This window comes from Galleria mellonella, unplaced genomic scaffold, assembly GCF_026898425.1.
Source record: "Galleria mellonella isolate WM207_F2 unplaced genomic scaffold, CSIRO_AGI_GalMel_v1 utg159, whole genome shotgun sequence".
Classification (NCBI taxonomy): domain Eukaryota; kingdom Metazoa; phylum Arthropoda; class Insecta; order Lepidoptera; family Pyralidae; genus Galleria; species Galleria mellonella.
The window spans coordinates 288,942-312,297 of record NW_026442004.1 but is presented as its reverse complement, the minus strand read 5'-3'; the positions used below and the strand labels follow the sequence as shown (position 1 = coordinate 312,297).

General features: G+C 31.2%; 1 protein-coding gene across 1 annotated transcript in view; it reads right to left on the bottom strand.

The window, feature by feature from the left end:
* LOC128200163 (uncharacterized) overlaps nt 1-23,356 on the bottom strand; it is a 190,693-nt gene that overhangs the window by 129,178 nt on the left and 38,159 nt on the right. Inside the window, exons 2-3 of the mRNA XM_052892618.1 lie at nt 15,890-15,940; nt 7,582-7,743 (exon numbers count right to left, since the gene is read on the bottom strand). Coding sequence (XP_052748578.1) covers nt 7,582-7,743; nt 15,890-15,940 — 213 coding nt within the window. The remainder of the gene's footprint in view (nt 1-7,581; nt 7,744-15,889; nt 15,941-23,356) is intronic.

The following is a 23,356-nucleotide window of genomic DNA, read 5'->3' as shown; positions in this document are numbered from 1 at the left end:
AATACAGATGGAAAAATAATATATTTTTAACCATTTTACTTATTTAATGGGGAATTTTTGATATACAGTAAAATCTAAGAAATTAATAACAATCACTCAACTTGTCCTTAAATATTAAAATCCTCTTTCAGGATTAACAATTCTAAGAATATCATAGAATTGTTTTCTATATAAATGTACAATACATACAAAGATATTATCTGTAAACGAAATAGTATTATAAAAGGAGAACCCACTAACCCGTCTGGCAACCGTGGTAACTATTGGCAAGACCTCCCTTTTGGAGGAGACATATTACAGCAGTTGACAGTTAACGGAAGGAAAAATTAATAAAATTAATCTTATATAATATTTAAGAATTTAATAATATATAATACAGCATATACAGAATTAAATTACATATTTTTCATTAAAATTTGTATCTATAATAGCTAATCTAACAACTGAGTTTTAATCTACGTAGTATCCGCATTATGCTTTTATTAAATACGATTTGAATACAGTAAACGATTACATAACATTATATGATAGCATAGGCATCTACATAGCCTCGACTTCCATACTAAGAAGTATCTCTAAGCATTTTTTTCCCGGATAAATCTCTGAAGTTACGAAGCTAAAGCATTGCGAATAGACGCGTAAAACAACGAACAACCATTCATTTAGGGTTCTTCAAGTTACGTCAGCGGCTTATGAATAAAGAGGGCCGCCCGCAAAAATAAGGGAGTTATTCAAAAGGAAAACTTTTTACGAAGAAAGAGGACGACTAAGCGGTGGATTATCGTCCATCGCTGACAAGAGTTTTGTGGGACTCGCCGTCGAGTTACGGGAACAAGTGTTTTTTTATCGCTTTCTGAAAATATTATGGAATATATCCATGGTTATGGGAGATAGAAGGAAATACGAGTGATTCTGGTTGAGGCAAAAAATGTTATGGAGTCGCTTAGTCGAAGTCACTATGTCCCTTGAGCACCCCGTGTTACAAAATAGTATATATTTAAGGGAGCCGTTCATTTTTATTTATTTTCTGACCTCATAGGTGTCAGTTTGGGTTTATGAAATTTATATTAATAGGTACCTCGTGTATTATATAAAGACCTTTTTAGTTACATATTGTATCTCACGCCTTTTCATAATAGGTGGCAATGATAAAATGATACGGTTCTAATTTCCGAGCTGTGATAAACAAGCAATTTCCGTCTTAGTAACGTTCACACGAAAACCTACCGTGCTACAGCGGATGACTTTATAATTATTTTCCACATGCGGCCGGGCGATTCGTTCCAGGACATTAGCGATGCCCGGGGAGCGGGACCAAATCCCGGACGAGTAACGAGATATCCGCCTCAGCGTGAAATTGTGAAATTACCGGGACGGCTAAAGCCGAAATCTACCTGTGCTATCGTTTGTGAACTAAATAAATTACTTTATTACTTATAATTTGCATTTATTTATAATTTCGAGAAGAAAAATATACAATAACATAATAATACATAAGGTGAACTTATAACTGTATTATGAGGGCAATATTGAGAACTGATAGATCTTGTTATATGTGTAAAGCATTATTAGTTTCTGTCAAAAATTCGGTAAGCTTTTATGGTCTATAGACAATCAATACAAAGGTAATTGTAGCATATTGCTTTACATAAATAAAATGCCAGATTTTATTCTCAATTCGATCAATTTAGGAACAAATTTTTTTTAAAGACTCCCATTTGTCTGTATTATTTGTTTGCTTGTTGAGGTCTGTATCCTCAAAAATTGGGTAGTCTGTTTCTACTAACAAATTCTTGAGAACAAATTGGTATGGTTGCGTGGCGGCCATTAATATTACAGAAGTGTAGGCTAATTTGCTAAACTTATGGGTTCAGTTGATGTTCGTGATTTATGGGAGGCTATGAATAAATAAATAATAAATAAATAGTCTTGTTAATAATGAATTTTATTCTATACAAGACCTTCTAACTTGGGTACAAGATTGTTATCTAAAGGCGTATCTACTGCTACTATATTTTTATTAGGATTTGTCCCTGACATGTATACAAAATGGGAGTAAGATCAAACTATGTGGTCAAATAAAAATACCTAAAGATGGACGAGTAATATTCCCACGTTAGCATAAGTGGGGGGAGAGAAATGTACGTCTTACATTAAAATGATAATGTTCGCAACACTGTGGTATTAATATAAAAAAACTCACATGTGTACCTGTAACTGTTAAGGTAGGTATTAACATTTATATTTTTTGTGGTATTGAATAAAGACAATATTTTTCTTGGTAATGTTTTTTATGTTTTTAAAATCGCGATGAACCATAATGTTTGGCTAACATGTTTTGTTATTTAGTGAGGTAGTTACGCCTTAAAGATAGATAACAACAGAGAACTAAAGCTTAAGATATCTCACTTGGTTGCTCGCTGTAATATTTATTACGATAGTAAGCAGCAAAAAATAGATGCGTACGTGCGTTTATAGTCCACTACCTACGAACTCACGTACGCATGATTTTTTTTTTTCTTGTTTGTGATTTGAATATTATCTGTCAAGTTTGTTATATTGTTTAACACTGCGTAAATAATTTCTTAAGTTTTCTAATGTAAATGATATATTTATAAAATAGATATGTCTGTAAATACATAAATTACGACAAATATAGTATTAAATTAGTTTATTAGAGTAACATATTTGAACACCATAGAATTGACAGAATTCGTAATTACGCATCCCATGCGCCATGCTCTGAAACTCCGAGATAATGCTTTCGCCCTGTTCGCCAACTCCGTCAATGTTCTGAGAAATTTTGTCGTCTACTAAAGAAAAATGACTTAAACAGCGGGATGTCACTCAGCTAAATATCTATTTAGTTAGATACAGTAGGTATATAGGTACACTGACATAAAGCAATAATTATGTAGGTAGATATTATTTTTCATATGTAATGGCTACTAATAATGTTCTTGTTGCTTAATAGTGTTTTTTGAATACCAGATACAAGTACATTATTTCATTTTGTTATTTTATAGGTGTATAATTTATAATCATCTATTTTATTTTTAAATTAGATGTTTCGAGAACAAGGAGACATTTAACAAAAATTTACACAAGTTGACTTGTTCCTTATAAGGATAAATTTTAGGCGACATTTTGGCAAAATCTAAACCAATTTCAACTTTATTTTTTGCAATTGATAAAGTATGATTACAATTTAAAGCAAAAGGAAGAGAAAAAAAACAGGTTGCAATAGATCCTGTAATCTATATACTAGTATTTAAAATTCTAATTTAAGGTACAGATTTTGTACTGTGTTATTTGGACTTTCCTTTTACCTATTATGTTTAGGTTCATAAAATTATATAATAATATAGTAGGTAAATATTAGCTTTGTTTAACATTGTAAACAAGCAACAGATAAGTTTATTGCTAGTTTTAATTAGCTGAAATCAGAAATGGGCGGCAAATTTTATAAAGAATAACTATTAAAAAATGTTTATAATTAAGTTGACTTAAATGAAAGTATTTTGATTTATTATTTATTACACAATTAAAATATAAACTTACAAGTTATACATATACAAAAATGTAAGACTAGTTTGTTCGCCAGTGATTGGAATAATATTTATTATCATGATTCGATCTCATAATTGAACATCAGTCCTAACATTTATGAAGCTTATTTTATAACAGAGCATATCAAAGACATTCAGCAGACAGAGACGACCTTATCAAAATTCAATATCTTTATTTGTGTTGGAAAAGGACGGTGCACTCATAGCTCGACTAATCTCGATGGAACAATGTTGCGTCTCAATTCAAAACAATATCTACAGAAATGTTTTAAGAGCATTTCCAGTGATACAATTCTGGTCCTTAGCGTCATGTTGTAAGAAGTCAAATTTGTATGAAACGAATTCTCTTACTTCACGTTTCGTAAATGAATGAAGATTTCATCCACTATGAGTTCTGTATAAGTTGTTTCTTACATTGTAACTGTCTGAGTCAATTCAAATACCAGGCGGGTGAACGTTTACGCCAGTGTTACTTACTCTCAGACATAATTATGAGCGTAATAATTGATAAAGTTTAATTTAATACGAATAATTAGTGTACTTTTAAAAAAGAACCTACCGCAGTGCTACTTGAACATACAACTGCCTCTTTCCACCATAATCTATTAAACGATCTTCGTAAAATAATTGCTTTGCATACCTTTGTTAATAAAAAAATATTAAAATCATGCAAGAAAGTTTAATTCTTCTGCATTGTCGTTCACATGTGTTTTTTTTTTTAATTTTAACGTATTGCAAGTATATTTACGACGCAAATTAATTTTTAAAAATATCTATTAAACATGTACACCTATACAAATTTTGACCCAAATAAAAATCAAACATTGTGTAGCTAAAACTGTTTAAAAGTACAGTCACATTATAACTGTCTTATGACCGCATCGGTAACGCGAACCAATAAATCATAGCGACACAGGATCGCGCCGCCCCTCGGCTGGTCTCAAAATGGCCGCCCACAGCTGACAGCTCTCTTAGGTACACATTTTTTTGCAACACAACCACTTTGTCCCTTACCTTTTTTAATGGTAAACCGGTTAAAGAAATTTCTATAGTGTAGATAATTTTTTATTTTGGTTAAAATATTTCTCTTTTAAAAGGTATTTGAATAAACGATAGGCTCAAATTTGAATAATTATTAAGTAGATAGTGAATGTTTTAGAATTTTTATAGTTATTATTTTGTGATGACCTAATTTATAATTTCAAATCCATTAAATTTCTTTAATAATCGCATCTTATTCTTAATTTTATCTGCGTCGAAGACATTTAAATTTACTCTGATTGGGATTTGGATCGTTTCCAAAATACTCATATGTAACTTATATATAATGTAATAAATTGTTTTGAAAATGTTATTTACGAAACTATTTATATATTTTTATATATACTAACAATATACCTATTCGAAACAGATAATTTTCCACTAAGTCTAATTTTAAATTTTATTTATATTTTATATCTATTTTTACGTAAATAGAAATAGAATGGTAGTGTTCGTATTCGATGAAACACATCGAAATTCCTACTAGACAATTTTGTTTACTTAATGTTATAAAAGTTTGAACAAGTTTTCCTTTTAAGACTAGTAATTACTATCTACCTATTGATACATTACATAAATATGTAAAATTACACTAAATCGATTCAAATACATATGAAGAGTGAAGGACGTGTACAATTACATTTTATGTTAAGTGAGAAAAAAATAGTATCATAAAATAATATTATGAATTGTGATAAATAAAATCAGCACATCAGCAAGATGAAAAAAAAGCCTAAAAATGAAGACCTAAAATATATAACAGCAAATAGTTCGCAACAGCTGTCTTTATATAATATATATAGTAAAAAATTTTAAACATAAAAATGAATACAATATTTTTTATAGACTAATACTGTAGTAATTTTTACTGTTTAATTTAATTACATAAATAAGTATTTTAATACCTATCCATTATGTTCAATGTTTATACCATGCCTAATTTAACAATTAATAATCACTTAACCCACCTGTCATGTTTGAAAACTATTTGCAAAACTTCCCTTATATTTAGGCAAGGTTTATGTTCAGCAGTGAACAGTTAACGGTGATATGATGATATTATAATTACTATTTCATACAAAATATCCGATAAATAGGTAATTCTTTCTAAATATTCAGAATATTCAAAACATCAGAGAAACGTAACGTTATATTACCATTTACGATACATTAAATATATTCCTAGGACGTAGCATTAATAATTCTTTAATCTTTACAAAGAATAATATTTGACTTTACTCTGTACAAGTTGCCTTGTTTCATCTTTATGATATTAGGTTAAGTTCGCTCCGAAAGGATTAAGGCAGCTCTTAATTCAACGCTCCCGGGCCGAAATAAATTTAACGTTTTGAGAAGCTTATGAAGAAAAACTTGTGATGTGCGGACGGGTAATCTCTCTTAAAATTTCTTGAGATATCGCCCATTAGGTATATTACAACCATCCGGATAAAATATTCTTAAGCGCATTATGTATAAAAATGTTTTTGCATATTTTATTGGACGTGACTGTACTCGTGCAACTTTGTAGGTAATATATTGTAATTGGTAATAATGTCTAATTTATTTTCAAATACAGAAACAATACATGCATATAAATCTATTATCAAACAGACAAACGCTATTATGACAGATTTCATATTCAGATTGTTCAACCGGATTTTAAATTCGTCTAGGTAGTACATTTTACGCGAAGTAATATACTCGCGCCAACATTTTAACTGCCATGCGAAATTTACGCCCGTTCCCAATGACAGCTGCATGTAGGTAGTTACCTACATGTAGGTGTACCCTTAATATTGCATATACGTGCGGTAATTGGAACGGTTCATTCGATATTTTATTTTCCGCTTCAATTTTATTTTATTTTCAGAGCGGAACGCCTCTAGCAAAATGGAAGGTAATTGTAGGCTGCGCGGCGAAGGGTTCCCCTTGGGGAATAATTGTGCGAATATAGTAAAGCCTTTGGGAGAATTTAATGTAAGGTTATGCGAGGCGTCGTTTTAGGCCTGCTCGCGTAACGCTGGACCAAGGACGAAAATTATCTCGGTAACGAGTTTCGTAAAAGCGGCGATGGGAACTAATGAGTCTATTGGGTCCCCTAACTCGTTGTGTAAATATTTTTATAGGGCATAACTTTAATTTTCAGAGTGGACTATTAATTTTGACGGTTATGTTAGACGAGCGTTTTGTTAAAACGTTTTCATGGAATTAGGGTGGACTTCATAGTACCTACCTCATCAGAGTTTGATGATTGAAACGGTAGACAGAGATACCCACCTATCTTAGTTTATGTATAGGTATATACTAGTGTTATAAATTAGGCACTTACTTTTATTTGAATATTTAAGTTACAGAGTTCGAGGAAAATATTTTGTAGGTCGATGCAAGCATTTACTTACAGTAGGTATTTGTACCTATAACATGAACGCAAGTAAATATGAGTAAGTACCTATAAAGAGAAAATAGACAATACACGTTATCATCTATTTTCTGTTTATAAGTACTTATTAAGTATGTACATATTCAATCATATTACCTACTGTACAATTGAATAAAGAGCCACATGAATAAATCAATACCTAATGTTATCTAGATAAGCATTGGGTAAGTACTACAGCCTGTAAAACGAAAATATTAGATAACCAATAGACACTTTGTGTTACATTCTCTGTTGAATTACACATAATTATACTACAGAATATTCCGCACGCTCGTTTTAAGCGTGGTTTAAATAAATCCTTAGATTAAACCGGCGACGAAAATACAAGCCTACATATGAAGACACGGTTTCCACGCACAGTTAATTAGTCGTTTTTCGTAATATCACACTGCACAGTACAAGCAACTTTGTTCCTTATATGTAAGATACACATTGGAATGAAAGCAAAATATACGTTGGCTTCGGGATAAAAGCGGCAAAATGGACCGCCATAACGCGATTTGCAAGTATATAAGGTAAAAGCATACTCACCGTTAGGACGGCGTCACGCGGGAGTTGAACCTCGGACACACTGCACACCACTGAATATTTAAAATAACGAAAAGCCCGGACAACGGTCCCGGGGCGTTCCCTTTTAAAAATGCACTGCACTTTGGTTTTACTACGGCCGTGCAGGTTGGTCGAGCAGATATTCTGAAGAACAGAATAACAGTATCATAAAGCAGGTGGTTACTGGAAACACCACTGAGAATAAACACCTCCAAAAAGTGCTGGCGAACGATCAGTGTTGAACTCTAAAATGTTCTTAGCTTGATTTGGAGGTAAGCTGCAAATATTTAGTTTCATACTTCATATGCTACAACTAACAAAAATTTTTAACAATCACAGAAAGGACAAATCTTAATATATTTGTATTTTTTGTTTTATGTGGATATATAACGCAATATGCTCGCCAATTCTAAACTGATGATGATAATTATTTTGGGAACCTACTCTATGGATAGAGGGTTCCATATTAATTTTGAAATCCATATTTTCTATTGGGAATTGATGTTGTCTTATATATATACATATATATGAAAGTACTTTACCTATCTTGTAGTAGGTATTAAGACGCACACAAAAAGCTCTTATTAACATAAGAATTAGTCAATCAATAATTAACTCTAGGCTCGCCCTCAAAAGGTCAGATTTAATCTAGAAAGTACGTGAACACTGCTAATTAATGCTAATTAGAAACAGTCAAGCTACTCCATTACTCCCTACTAAGGAAGGGGAATCGAAAAAAAAGCCAATGTCCCGGAACCTTATTTAATACCGCATTTTTCCCGGATCTGGGAGTACCTTGGTCCATTTGAATAATTTTGCCGTAGATTCAACCTAAAACGAAACCTTCTACATTGTATTCGTATATATGTTTATACCTATAGGTAGGTATACATAACCTTTTTTCGTTTATTACTTGAAGTTACTTTTAAATTAAATTATATATAATAATTTTTTTAATGAACGCAATTTTCTATCAGAATTAGTTATATTAAGTGAAACTTAATTACCTACATAATAATATTTGGTCGTATTCGAAGCCAAAAGATCAAGATCAACATATACATATACCCAATATCTCTTTATAAACAATTAATTTGATAATTGGAACAAAAACAATTAGGCAATATTATTATAATGACCGTGTGTCTTTAATTATAAGTCCAATTAATTGTTATGAAATTAAATGCCTACTTTTACGTAATGAAGTCAGTAATCACTACCTATTGTGACATAAAAATACCATAGGGTAATTGTACTTTCAATATTACACTATGTTAATTTCAGATTTTGATGGAGATGGAATATGGCACATTAATAATTTATATTCGAAAATAAAATTTACAACATTTTTGAAATCATAAAGAAAAGAAATCAGAGCACTTTACTTGAATCAGTAGAGTAATTAAGGTAATAAAATGAATTTACATTTATTGAACAATAAAATCAGTGAATAAATCATTATTCGAATTTTATTCTACTGAATCTACTTTGCATAAAACGTTTAAAAATTATCTGACATCTAAATAACATTCCGTTTCATTACGTACGGGTTACGATGTAAATACCTACTGCAAATTGGGAGCACTCTGTCGATACGGCATTATTTTTGCATAATCAGGTTTCAAAGACATTTGTATGCAAATTGGTGCTGCTTTCATCAGAAATCACATGAAGAAACAAGACCCTAAGAGTTTTGCAAATTAGTGCCTGGGCTGTTATGCAAATATTCGATTATTTGAGAACAATCTACCCCAGATTCTTGACTTGAAATATAGTACTTTGTCGTGCAAACTGCAACAAAGTATGGCTTACCGCTATCGCACTAATAGAATATCTAATAAGTTCACGATAATGATATACTCACCTAGTATAGTAAGGGAAATATAATAAATATAATAATCTATACGAGAATGATATCTTAAATTATAAAATGGGAGTAATTTAAAGAGTAACAATTAGCATCTTATTAGTCTGTGATGAATACAATTTTATTATTCCTTAATTGGAATATTCTAAAGCAATATCTTTGTCGACTACCGACGATCCCTCCCCCCACCTAGGTGGTGTGACAACCTCAAATGCATTGCAGAGTCAGTGGATGCAGGTGACTCAGGATCGTTACTTATGGCAGTGTATTGGGGAGCCATATATTTAAAAGTGGACAGATAATAGCTGATATATGATAAAAAAAATTGTCGAATTGAATGAGTTTTAAATACGCTTAGTAAATGAGCGTTTATTTTTAAATTAGGTATTGGAAATAGGCTACAAACATTATATTCATATGTGTATTCTGATTATTGAAAATAATCACAAAAAAAAAACCTAACATTAATTATTACTTATGAAAAGGTTCTAAATTTATTAAAATTGCTTAGATTTGTAGTCGAAGTAGAATTTATAATTAAAGTGCGGTTGATTCCAATACGCATATTTATTACAGCAAAAGAATACTTTAAATATAGTCATAATATTATAAGAGCACGTATTACTTCGTTTGTGATGTTGAAATAAATGTTTATAACTTTGTAGGTGGAGGGAGCACGCGTTGCCTATATATGGATGGATGTGTCGATGTACCCTATCTAAAAATCTGTAGGTAAACAACTATGTTCCATAATACAAAGTACTCATAATAAGGTAAAATGTAAAAAAGGAAGTAATACTTATATTGTTTTTTTTTTTTTAAGTAGATGGACTACGAGCTACGTTTATAATAATAATTTAATAGTTTGTGTCATAAAAAAATAATCGTGATAAAGTTAGCATGAAATCAACTAGGAGTAAATCGTATTAATAAAATAATGCTAAAAATTTCATCAACATTGGTACGGAATTCACGAAAACATAGCAAAGCGTAAGTACTTACATTAAACAATTCATATAATTGAAAATCTTTTCCTTTTGAAGCCAATTAAAAAAGATTAACATTAAAAAAAAGTTCTTAATATGTTGATAGGATTCCTTAATAGTAGGAACTTATATCTCAGATGTAATCTGTATAGAATTTATTGATAAAACTTTTAACATTTAATCGTAATATGAGTTTTAATTAGGTAAATAAGTTATTAAGATATACATATTAGGATATTAATAGAATACAATATTAAATAATAATAAAGAAATACTGAATTTTTATTTTTTTTTATTTTATGAAATATTATTTTAATTTATGAAACTTACTAGTGCTATGACAAATATGTTTAATAAGAACCCGCTCTTAAACAAAATATTAAAATGAAACTCAATTATTTCAACATTTTTTAGGTATTTATAAAGAGTGTTTATACTGTGAAATAACAAACACATAATTATTATTTACCTGTACTACAAAAAAACCTCTTTAAAAAAATAGTCCCTTAGTATATTTATGTTATGTAAGATTCATATGTTAAACCTTAAGCTATATAAGCTCTTATGTATTTAAGGCACAACAGAAAGCGGGCAGGCGTCGACAGCGATTGATATACGGTGAGCAAACGCGAGCTGACTCACAACTATCGGATTGTATGGATTATATGTGTGGTGCAAGTTGAACACTCGTAATTTCGTATAAAAAATAGAAATATGTGAAAATAAAACTATCATGTAAATGATTTGTTGTTATCTTTATATCAAATAATTTTGTATATACCTATATCTACAATATAAATATACCTATGAAGGTCTTTGTGCATTATATGAAGCTCTACTCATTTGACTATAACATAGTCTAGTTTATAATATTATTATTAACAAATATGCATATAATTTGATTTAATTTTGTAAATCATTATGTCATAAATAATTAAAAGAAAGAAAGTTTCTAATAATTTACTTTGTAACATAAGTAACATACACTTTCCTTAGAAATATTGAAAATTACAGCTATGGCTACAAAGAATGTTTGGTAGATTGATATCTAGAGAGAAAAAAAATGGTTAATATATTTTATAGTTATTAAAATATAACTCCTGGTTCCCAATTATAATGTATTGTAGTATTTATACACGTTTATAAGCAGATATTGGTTACCTATAGAGTATAAAAATAATTTAAAAATGTTTGATATGCTGTGTAATTTATATTTAGATATTATATACGAATTGCATCTAGCTGTTTAGTATTGCTGAAGTATTTTAATTTTATTATCTTTTATAATAATTTACTAATGAAGGTAGATTCATTATGTCGAAAAATGAAACGTTTAGACAACCTATAGATTCCTTGGCATATTGTTTTTACTGAAGTTAGTAACACAAATATTGTACATTAAATATAATAATTGTCGCTATAATCTTACCACTTAGACCGCAAGATTATTTCTTCACATACCTACGTGAAATTTTTACGTGAGCACTATTCCAGCTACGCTCGAAGAAAATTTAATTCAAAACCGTTCAATACTTTTGATGAGTTTCTGGCGGCAATATCTACAGTTACCTATAGATCTCTTTAGAAAAATTGGTGTTAGTATCTAATAAATTAAGAGAAATATCTTATTAATATAACGTATAATGATTATATTTTTAAAAGAGTACTTAATATGCAAATTTTAAAATTAAATAACAGTTTAATTTACGAGCTACTTGATTCAATACGAGAAATGAAATGCAGCTAAATACATGTATCATTCAATTTTTATTTCACTTTAATTTATTCAATCGTTCATCTAAAAAGAAACGGGTCGATTTATAAATTGTTTTAAATTTAAGCATAAACATACAAATTATCTAATACCATTATTATAGGCCATTTCGTATTATCCGAGGTCTTTCAAAATAATATTAGTAATTCTAATGATTTACCTTTTGAACTATTAAAGACCACAATGATTCGTTACAATATTATATCTATATTAATTTATTAAATTCCCATTGTGTAATATCCGTATATATCTACATATATATGTGTTTTTAAATTTTTTTTTACTTTTATGTTTCACGATTTTGATTACTGAAGTTTATTGAATAGTCTTAAGTTAGTTATACTTGAATAAAATTGCATTTATTTGATAGAAGAGTAATTACTAAAATTCGAAACTGGAATAAATTTTGTACTGATATAGTGAGGAACGAAGTTTATAGTAATATGTGACAACTTTGAAATTATCCGTCAATTTTCAGGAACAATTGAACAGTTTTAAATATTTCTGTTTATTTATTTTAAAGCGCTCTGATAAGAAACTAAACTCATGTAGCAAGTTGCACATAAAAAAAACACTGAACATTTTGCATCTAATTCGTATTTTGAATAAGAATGATGCATTGAATGATTAACATTTCATCTATCATAGTACAATTTAAATAAGCATTCAGAAATAATGAAAAATGTTCAGTTATTTTGAAAATTGACGGTTAAAGCAGTCGCTGCCACACTTCTGTACGATGTGCCCTTAAGCCACATCCATACTGGTAATGCGAGTACATCACGTAGCGAGTAGGTACGGGGCACGCCGTCGCCGCCGCCAATCTAAATAATTGACCCGTCCGCTGTCCGCCCGACTTGTAAGTTCTTAGTTCGAACGAGGATGGAGTAGAGATAACGCTGATGTAAAAATATTTTATAATATTTTTTTTTTTTTTTTTATAATGGAAAAATGAATAAGCCTACGACTACAGTTCTAATGAGATCAAAGGTATACCAGCTGGTATGTCAGCTGTTGCGGTTGATGTATGTAATACTCGTACTTGATATGCCCCATTTCACCAAGCATATTATAATCTAATATAGTATGGAGTATTATAATAATTTAGCGTGATTATTTTCAATTTCCGCTTTTAATTTAAAACTTTAAAATATACAATTATATCCCATAATTTTACTGTATAGTTATCCCCATAATCTTATTGATATTAGAATTTTAGCTGGTTTATTTGGACCGGATACGGAAGTAAAATTAGACAATGCCAAAAGAAATACTCACTAATTCATGACAAACGTTACATAGCAAACGGCCGAGATAGACAGCGCATTATAATGGGTGGCCAATAGGCGCCAAGGAAGTGAACCAGTGTCGAAATGTCGCGATAACTATAAGTTTGGTGACAAATGTGAATATGTTTACTCGTAGACATACATATTAGGCGTTGAAATTGCTACATTTAATCTATTATCATTAATGTAACTATTTTTCAGGCTTATCACACTAAACTATTTCTGTACAGTCTTATTAGTATTTGGCTGTGAAGTATATGGTATAGGCAGTGATTGTCACTAGCAATAACCAAATATAAAATCTGCTACTATTTTCTATTGAAAATGAAGTACGAATTGTGATTTCTATGATTAATGTACAAAAGTATTTATTCAGTCACGTTTTACGGCCTAGTCGGTCCGTATCGGTTATTAACACTCAACTATATATATGTTTTTATATGATATTTGATTAAATGTCTTATATAAAAAGTAAATATAAACGGATATAACATTAGTGACGTATGATATTTTATTTCATGTGAAAATTGACCTGTTACTTTTAAAATATTCCATGCCTAATGGATACACCTCCGGTGTATATGTGTCCTTGTATAGACAAACAAGGGACTATACAACGACGGACATTGAATTATAAATACAAATGAAATACAAACGGCTTAAGATTTAGTAATGTACTGGATAGATAGAAGAATTTTTAGTAGTAATATATCTTTCAATTGTATATACAACTAGTTACTTCTATTTATTTATTTAAACTTTAATGCACAGTAAAATTCTATGTACATTTGGCGGTCTTAACACCGGACGATGTTCTCTACCAGTCATCCATTGGGCAAACCGAGAAATACGTAAGCGGTGCATTTTTGAATACAGAAAAAATAAAGCAATACTTGATAAATTCATATAATATAAGCATACACATAATATATTGAATAAATAAATATATAAATAAAATATTACTATATAAAACAAGTGAATAAAACAACTGCAATAGAGAAACAAATTGTAATCTATGACTCAAACAGAGTAACCAGCAGAAGAAGCTTAAAGGGAAAGTGATTTTTCTAAGAAATAGGTGCACAATTTGTGTTTAAAAGCTAGCTTGCTTAGGGTAGATCTTATGTCAAGCGAGAATGTGTTACATATGACACATAATATATAATATCGAATGTTATGCAGAGCAGTTATTGGAGTGCAAATTTAGTGCTGTTTTATGTAATATTTATTTTATTAATGTATTAATGTGTAATCTGTTGCCTTGCTATAAATAAATAAATAATGATGCTTTTGTGTATTAATTTTCTACTGGCTTTAACATACTAAATAGGAACCTATTTTACGTATATAACCTTTATTTATTATACTATTCGAGCGATTCTTTGTAGTTATAATAATAATAATAAAGTTCTACTGTTTTCATTATTTAATTACTAATAAGTAGGTAGTATAACCGACATTAGATATATTAAAATTATCCATTTGTATTACACATGATAATATTTAAATTTCGACTCCTCACCACTCCGTTTTCATGTATAACAGTAAAGGGTGGAAGTAAGAAGTAAAAAGAGGAAAAAAAGTGTATTATTAGTCTCTTACCGAAATGGAATTGGAACATTTCGCGCAGAAAATTTCAGCAAATATTCGCTTCGCTTTACTTAGCTGAGGCCAACCATCATACTTTGCCACTTTTACCTACAAAATTTAAGAAAAATTCGGGAGAGTACAACTTTATATTTTCATTGCAACTCGTTTTATATTTTCCTTGAAAGTTTCAAGATATAAAATAATAGGTTTTGTTTGTTGTGTTTCCTTATGGTTAATTATGATTTAATCGCAGGTGGTGTCTGCCAGCGGTATCCAACTAATAATCAAATTAACTATCTTAATTTAAATAATAACAATTCGATTTAACATCGAGTTTAAATTGAGATTGACCGAAACGGGCGTTAACGGCCTAACAAATGAACGGAACAATTTTATAAATAGTGCTGTCAAATATCGATATAATGAAGACTTTATGTATTTTATTTCTTTGACTTTGCCGCCAAGACGGATGAGGTAAAGGATAAATAATATTGGGCCGTCAGACTTCATTGTGGAGCTATTCAAGGGGAGAAGTTACGACCGTGACAGGTGTGATGTCGAATTAACTTCTTATATAAAGTCTCATTTTATACAACACCGACTGCTTAATAAGTCCGAGGGATCATCGTAATGAAACACGAGGTCTCTTGGATTTTTCCCAACTCCGACCTCTTTTCCTTGGTTAATTAAACTTCGCGAATTAAACCTTGATTACATTACTTGCACAGGACAGTTTAATATAGATGGGTAGATATGGTTTCGTAACCACCGTTTAGCGACCAACCTGCACGAACGTACGCGTTGGAACACCGTGAGTATATTGTGTGTTGAGTACCTGTAATGGAATAAAAAATACATTAGACATCACAGAATAAAAAAAAAAGTTTATATTAGGCATCAGTAGATACGAGTATATTACGCTACGCACAGGAAAGTTTGTGACATGATAAAAATGCATAATGAACGCACCGAGAACTTGTTCTGGCGTTTGATTATCTGATCGGTCGTTGAACTTTCGATTGAATTATCAAAATGTAAGCCCGTGACATGTTCCGAGCTTGGGACTGAACACACTGACAGCTCGTATGCGACAGAAGCTGTTTCATTTAATCAAGAAAGCGGATGCATTGTACGTGCAGCCAATGACCTTTCTGAAACAGATGCTTTGGAAGGGCATATTCATGATTTCGAATGCGCCATATGGAAAAGAACAATGGACGATTATTCATAATCACCTATGTCTAAACATGCCCAGACAAGGCAACTGTAGGTATATTTTTTAAAGCATGCTTGTGTGTTTGGGAACCTACCGCACATATAATATCTAATATCAGTAGTATACATACACAAATAGAATTCTCATAGATTGTTTGCTAAAGAAATTTAATTTAAAAAAAGATGCACTAGGAGGTCTTGTTAACCTTATGATAAATAAGTTGCTTAATAGTCTAATCTTTACGTATATTATTAACAGACCTATTTCGCAATTTTAAAAATTTTTAAAGATTCCTGTTCTATATTATGTTATATATATGTACTAGCTGACTCGATAAACGTTGTTTTACCATATACATTATTTCTAGAACTATACATGAAAATATATTATACTACAATTATTATATTCAATTGTCATCTTGCAAAACTATTGTGGTATATTAAATATTGCGATTTATTAATAAAAATTGCGATTAAACAACAGGGGTTGATCGTAAAAGCGTGAAAATTTGAATTTGTATGTAATGTTTTTAAAATATTTAAAAAATTGTTATGTATTTAAAATAGTTCGTACACAAAACTAGACAATAAATTTTTTCACTATTTACTTAATTACTTACTCAGTATTACTTCCAAGCTAACTAAATTTATTATTTAAATATATACCTACATTATTTTAATCACCTACAGTGTGTTCATACATATTACACCGATAAGATACCACCCAATCACAAAACTAACAAAATATTCCTATCCGCCGATAGCGTAGGACGTCATCACAGTAGTAATGAGACGCCATACGTACTTAGAGAGTGGCTGTCTTATTTACATAAACCGAATTTATCGATGTTGAGTCAGACCGGAGGTGCAGGCTCGCTCAACAAAATAACATAAAAACTAATTGAACCCAGCCAGAATGTCATCGTATCGATAAAATTACAATTCATGAAGGCGCCAGATGTACTGCGTCGGTTTATTGCTGAAGCGCAAATTGAAACCTCCATCGGTGCAGACAATTGTTTCAAAGTTATTGTTTTCCTATTAAAATTTATTGGAGAATTTTCCTCGTAAACGATATGTATCGCAATTTATTAGTGATGCTAGGTTTTAAAACGTCGTTGTATGCAAGAGCAAATGTAATTCGACATTTGCCTAAATTTAGTTATGTAATTATATATCTTATATTACATGAGAGCTGTGAGAAGTATATGTGTATTAAAAGTTAGAATGAGAAATAGTGTGATTATACAGAAATGTGGATTGAAAGACGATGTAGTGACAAAGATCGAAAAGGGAATGTTGCGGCTGTTTGGTCATTTGGAGAGGATGAATGAAAGAAGAATTACGAAACAGATTTATCAAACACGAATTAATGGAGATGTCGATAGGATTCGTCTTAAATGGATGTATGTCGATCAAATAGGTGGCGTACTGAAGAAGAATCAAATTAAAACTATTCGTAACTGGCTAGCGTCTATGAAAAAATTTTTCATCAATCTTAACGGAGGAAGCGGTCTATTTGAATCGAAGTATTTTGCGTTCCATTCTATCCACCTTACTAAAGGAAGCCTTGTTTCTATCATATCATGATGGAATAAAGAATCACACATGAGAATTGTCGATGATCCCAGGCTCGCAGGCGGTATCGAACCCTTAAATCTTAGGAGAGATTTTGCCTCACTTTGCGTGTTCTACCGCCTGAACAATGGATTGTGTTCAGAAGAATTGTTTAATATGATGCCCACAGCCACTTTCTACCATCGTACGGCTCGCCATCGACAGGGAGTTCATCCTCATGTCCTACAGCCTCAATGGTCGCGTACTGCTCGGTTTCAGAGATGTTTCCTCCCACGAACACTCAGGTTGTGGAATGAGCTCCCTGCCGAAGTTTTTCCAAGAGACTACAGCATGGGGTTCTTCAAAAAGGGGGGTAAAGAGGTTTCTTCAGGGTCGGCAATGCCTGCGTAATACCTCTGGTATTGCAGGTGTTCATAGGCTATAGTAACCACTTACTATCAGGTGGGCCGTATGCTTGTTTGCCACCTCAGTGGTATAAAAAAAAACAGGACGAAACTAAAGACATAAATATCCATTTTAGGAAGTGTTTTAGTAACGACATTTAATATACCATATATGTAAAGAAAAGTGGCCGATTTATATTATATGTTAGCACAAGTGGAAGTGAAAGTAATAATATGAGACCCAGGCTGGACTCCGGTTCTAGGTCTCATGAAAGGAGTTTATATGTCAAAATGGTACGGGCTCACCTCGCTGCAGATTTTGCGTAAGCGGTACACGCTCAGGATGCACCAGGATTCAGGAAGCCACGCCACGTGAATGTCACAATGGCGTTGATCTATTTTTGTCTACTCGTGAAAACTACACTATATATATTAGGTACGTGTAAACAATCACTCGAGACACTTGGGAACGATAACAGGGAATGTCCACGGGGTTCATGAGTTTTCCACACAATAAGTAGGCACAAAACAGCAACCCGTTGCAGAGTGTTACACGGTAGATGTTGGACTGAGGCCGACCATTTAACAGTTTTTCTTATGTCAAGGGAATCGATAGAATATTACGCGATTGGAGGGTATTATAATATTTATAGGGATGTGACTTTCTTAGACAGTATATCTGTAGAAAACATAGGTCGAAAAATTAGAATTTTTCTGCTAATTTAATAGTTAGAGACATCATGATATAGATATTTGGTATATTACGTATTTGGTGGCATAGATATGTTTTAACTTATATTATGTGATAAAAACTTTTCGTTTCACGAATATAATATAAACCGGATAAGTATTAAATATATAAAAAGAAACCTGTGGAATAGTAAAACAATTATTTTTACAATGAGTACAAAGCCAAAATTCTACCAACTGCTAATTAATAATCTACACTATCAAATATTAAATATACTTAATTATTAAATTTAGTCAAATATACAGATTTAACAACGCATAAGACAATTACTCAATAAAATAATTAACAAGTGAAGCAAACACAAAAAAAAACATTATTTAAAATTACAGCAAACATATCAAATTCTAAAAAACCAAGCAATAAGGATAATGTTTATTATTAATATTATATATGGACAGTTAACGGCTATATCATCACCATAAAGGCAATTAGGTATACCTTGCCTAGTATTTGCTGGTGTGAAAAATAAGCATATTAACTATCTTACAAAACTACTATTATCGTAAGACTTAAATTGAAAACAATCAAGATTGACAAATTTCCTAATATTTTATTTACTTCCTAATAGTTATTATTTACATTCTTTAATAAATCCTTTCATCCTATTTTGTTCTATTAACCCTTTTGTGAAGAGTAAAGTAAATACAAATCCTCTATAAAACAATTACATTATATAAAAGCTTTATATAGATTCTGTGTTACTTAAGTTTCTCTACAATTGAACAATTTTATTCCAAGAAATCGTATAAATATGATATCAAATGAATGAGCTGTGAAGAAAAAAATAAGGGCAACTACCTACCGACATTTATTGTCGTTGATTATAATTAACGCGCTGGTATACCAATATCAAAACAACACACTAAAAATGTGAATATTGAAAAAGGGAACATATTTCTTGAGACTCATGATTGTAAATCATTTAACATGAATCAATTGATCAGGGACTATAATTGGTATACCTATATATACTTACCTATATTTATTTGAAATTATTGAATATCATTAGATTCATCCTTTCATACATTTTCTCATTAAGTAAAAATTAAAACCACTATTCTGTGACTCATTATTATGTAAAACTATTATCTAAAGTAGATAGTGGCCTCTTTGAAAGAATGTCGAGATTGCTAATTTTAATTATAAATTCTTTATTAGACGCCTGATAAGTTTAAATTCATCCATATCTATCTGTCATAACAATGGTAACCCATTATATTACCCATGGTACATTACCGATAGTCATATGGAGTGACAAGGTTTCTATACAGTATCGGACAATCACACAAACAATTCCACTGGTGTTGTAGGCATTTACAGTTTACCATCAGACAGGCCGTATTCTTGTTTCTTATCTGTGTCAAAAAAATAATATAGTTACAAATCAACATCGTCCATTATTTCATTGTTCACGTTATTTTGACATGAATTATGAATATGATTATGCCTGAATTACATTTTATAACAATATTGCAATTATTCATTAATTAGTGTTTTTATTTTACTGTATTAACATTTTTCCCGTTATTAGACAAACAACAGAATAACCTATGAGATAAAAATTGATATTCAATTTGTGACAGGTCAAAGCTCGATCAAAACATTGACGTCAAAATATTGGAATTGAATTGAGCGCGGAGTCGCAATCTCTTAATACCCATGTCAAGAGATGAGACAGCTACAATAAATTCGAATAACCGATCGTCCGAATAAGAGTCGTACGTACGATTAACCATCGTTCGTATTACGAAATTTATAAATGTTCTTTATCTGTATACTTCGCGGTCTCCGCCTCATGCAACAATGTCTATTGATTGGACGCCGGCACGGAGAAGGCGAGCGTTCTATTTTCGAATCTCGATCCCGAATTATATCACGTTTATCGGACCGGTCCACGGTCGTATTTCGTTCAATATTATTACAGCGATACCAGCCGCTGAACCACCACTATCGGTATGTAATTAAGAGTGCTCATTATGCTATCGATAAGATTCTATAATGTTATTAATCGATTTATAAACTCACATGTTATCGAAAATATACGCATCCCATATGTAGGTACACATACGTTACGCGTGGGTATGCAACATTGTGGATGAGTGGGATCGTTTAGGAAACATATTTTATGAAAGATGATATGTAAATTGAAGGCATTCTGTGGGACGTTTTTATATTTCGCTTCAGCCGGTATTGCATGGTCTTGTTTGTAACTTTACGAATAAATATGTCGGTAGTGCTTGATACAAGAATATTCTGTGTGGCGCAAGATGATTCATTGATTAATTTATGAGTTGTGTTGACGTAACGGAGACCTACATACTTACAACTTGTAATGATCCCCACACTTATTAATTTCTCTTATTGGATCTAACTACGTGATTAATTATTGTATATATTTATATATGGAATGATTTATTATAGAAGAAAGAATGTTAAGCTTTTTGGACACCTTTTAGATGCTTAATATAAGTAAATACCAAAAGATGGAAAAAATTCTAGTATTTTAATGTATTAAATTTAAATGACAAATTTTAGCATGAAAAATTAAGTATCAAAAGTGAAATAGGAAACGAATAATTGAAAATTTAAAAACGGAGATTTTTAAACGAACACGTTTAAATTTTAAATAGCTTTAAGAATATAATTTTTAAAGATTATTATATACTCACTCACTACTTCCTATGCCACAGTGTTAGGTTGACTAGAAAAAATCCTTTACCTTTTGTAAGTAAGATATTATATGAAAAGAGTTTAGATAAAAACTAAAGACGAGCAAAGCCGCAAAATATATATTAAACGGTATTTAATTATAATAATATCAATTCATGGATATATTATATAAACATATATCGCATATTTCGATACAAATATCTATTTATTGAAATATTTGATCTTATCTAAAATATCATCATTACAATGCGTAATAGAATAGTATGATATAAATCCATCTAATAAAACTCTATACATGTGGTAAGGAGTATACATCCAATCTCCAATCCCCCAATATGCTCCCATATCTTTGTCTTAAGGTATTACTAGGCTGGGAACCAATAGCGGAAGCAGATAGATACCGACGGTTCGCAATAACAATAATGCGGGAGCGCGCTGGGCGACCTGCCAGGGATCTATCGATCCACCACCGAAACACCGGCCCACTTCAACTTGATCCCCGAAACTACCCACCAACTCCCCAATTGGTCCCCCCACTGCATAATGAAGAGAGGCGCGGCGGATCAACAGTACCTGGTCTTGCAGATGTTCAAGTAGGTCAGAGGGAAAATTTACAAACACTACTCCCCGGTCTCCGCGGATGTGGACTTTTTTCCAAAATAAATGTGCGTTTTCCGGGTCAATGGAAAGAGGGTTGTGCATCCGATTCGCGGTTCGTCCTGATGTATTTTTAAAACTGAAACGTGATTACGCCTAGAGATATTTTGAAGCTGTACATTCTCTCGCTTCATTTACAGAATCGTGTGTAAATATTTTATCATTATTTAAACAGGCCTAGAAACAAAGTTTATAAGCAAACATTACTGTTTCCGCACTAGAGTAATTCGCGGGCGGGCGCTCGTTACAAACTTTTTCAATCTGCGCACGATGTTGCCGTGGGATCTAGTTCAACTTATTGCTACATTTCGCCTTGTACCCACTAAAGGAACTATTGATATTCAACATGTACTCTGTATTCATACCAAAATGAGTACAGAATACTATCAACCCTGTAGCGTCCGGTCTCTACTTTATACACATATATTTTCTTTTATTCAAGCCCTCATATGCCTCGAAAGGGTCAAATCTGCTTAGTAAATATTTGACAATCAGAACACTCACCTTTTACGATCTAGTTTTTACTTTTTTTTAAGATAAAATAAGATATGTGGGGCATAAATACGCACCATTGTCAGAATTATGATCCCTAATAAATTGTCATTAAAAATAATAATCTATATTGTTTTCATTATAAGTTTATATTAAATATTGTGCTATTGTTAGCTAGGAAGAATAATTCTTAGCTATTGTTAGAAGAAGAAGAAACAAAATAAGTCGTTTTCCACACAGTTATGTATGCATTTAAACATTAAAGCACTATCTATTTATCTTTAGTGGAATATTCAGAAAAGTCAGAAAAAAGAAAGAAGAGACTGTCAACATTTCTGATGTGTATTGTATGCTCCATAAAATAACATTAAACATATGTTATAAAATCAAATGAAGTCTTTATATATCTACACCTATAACTCAAAAACGTTTACCTATATTTCTTAGAATCCATCACAATTTATAATATGTAGGTAAACCGCGTGTATTCAAATAACATCTTATT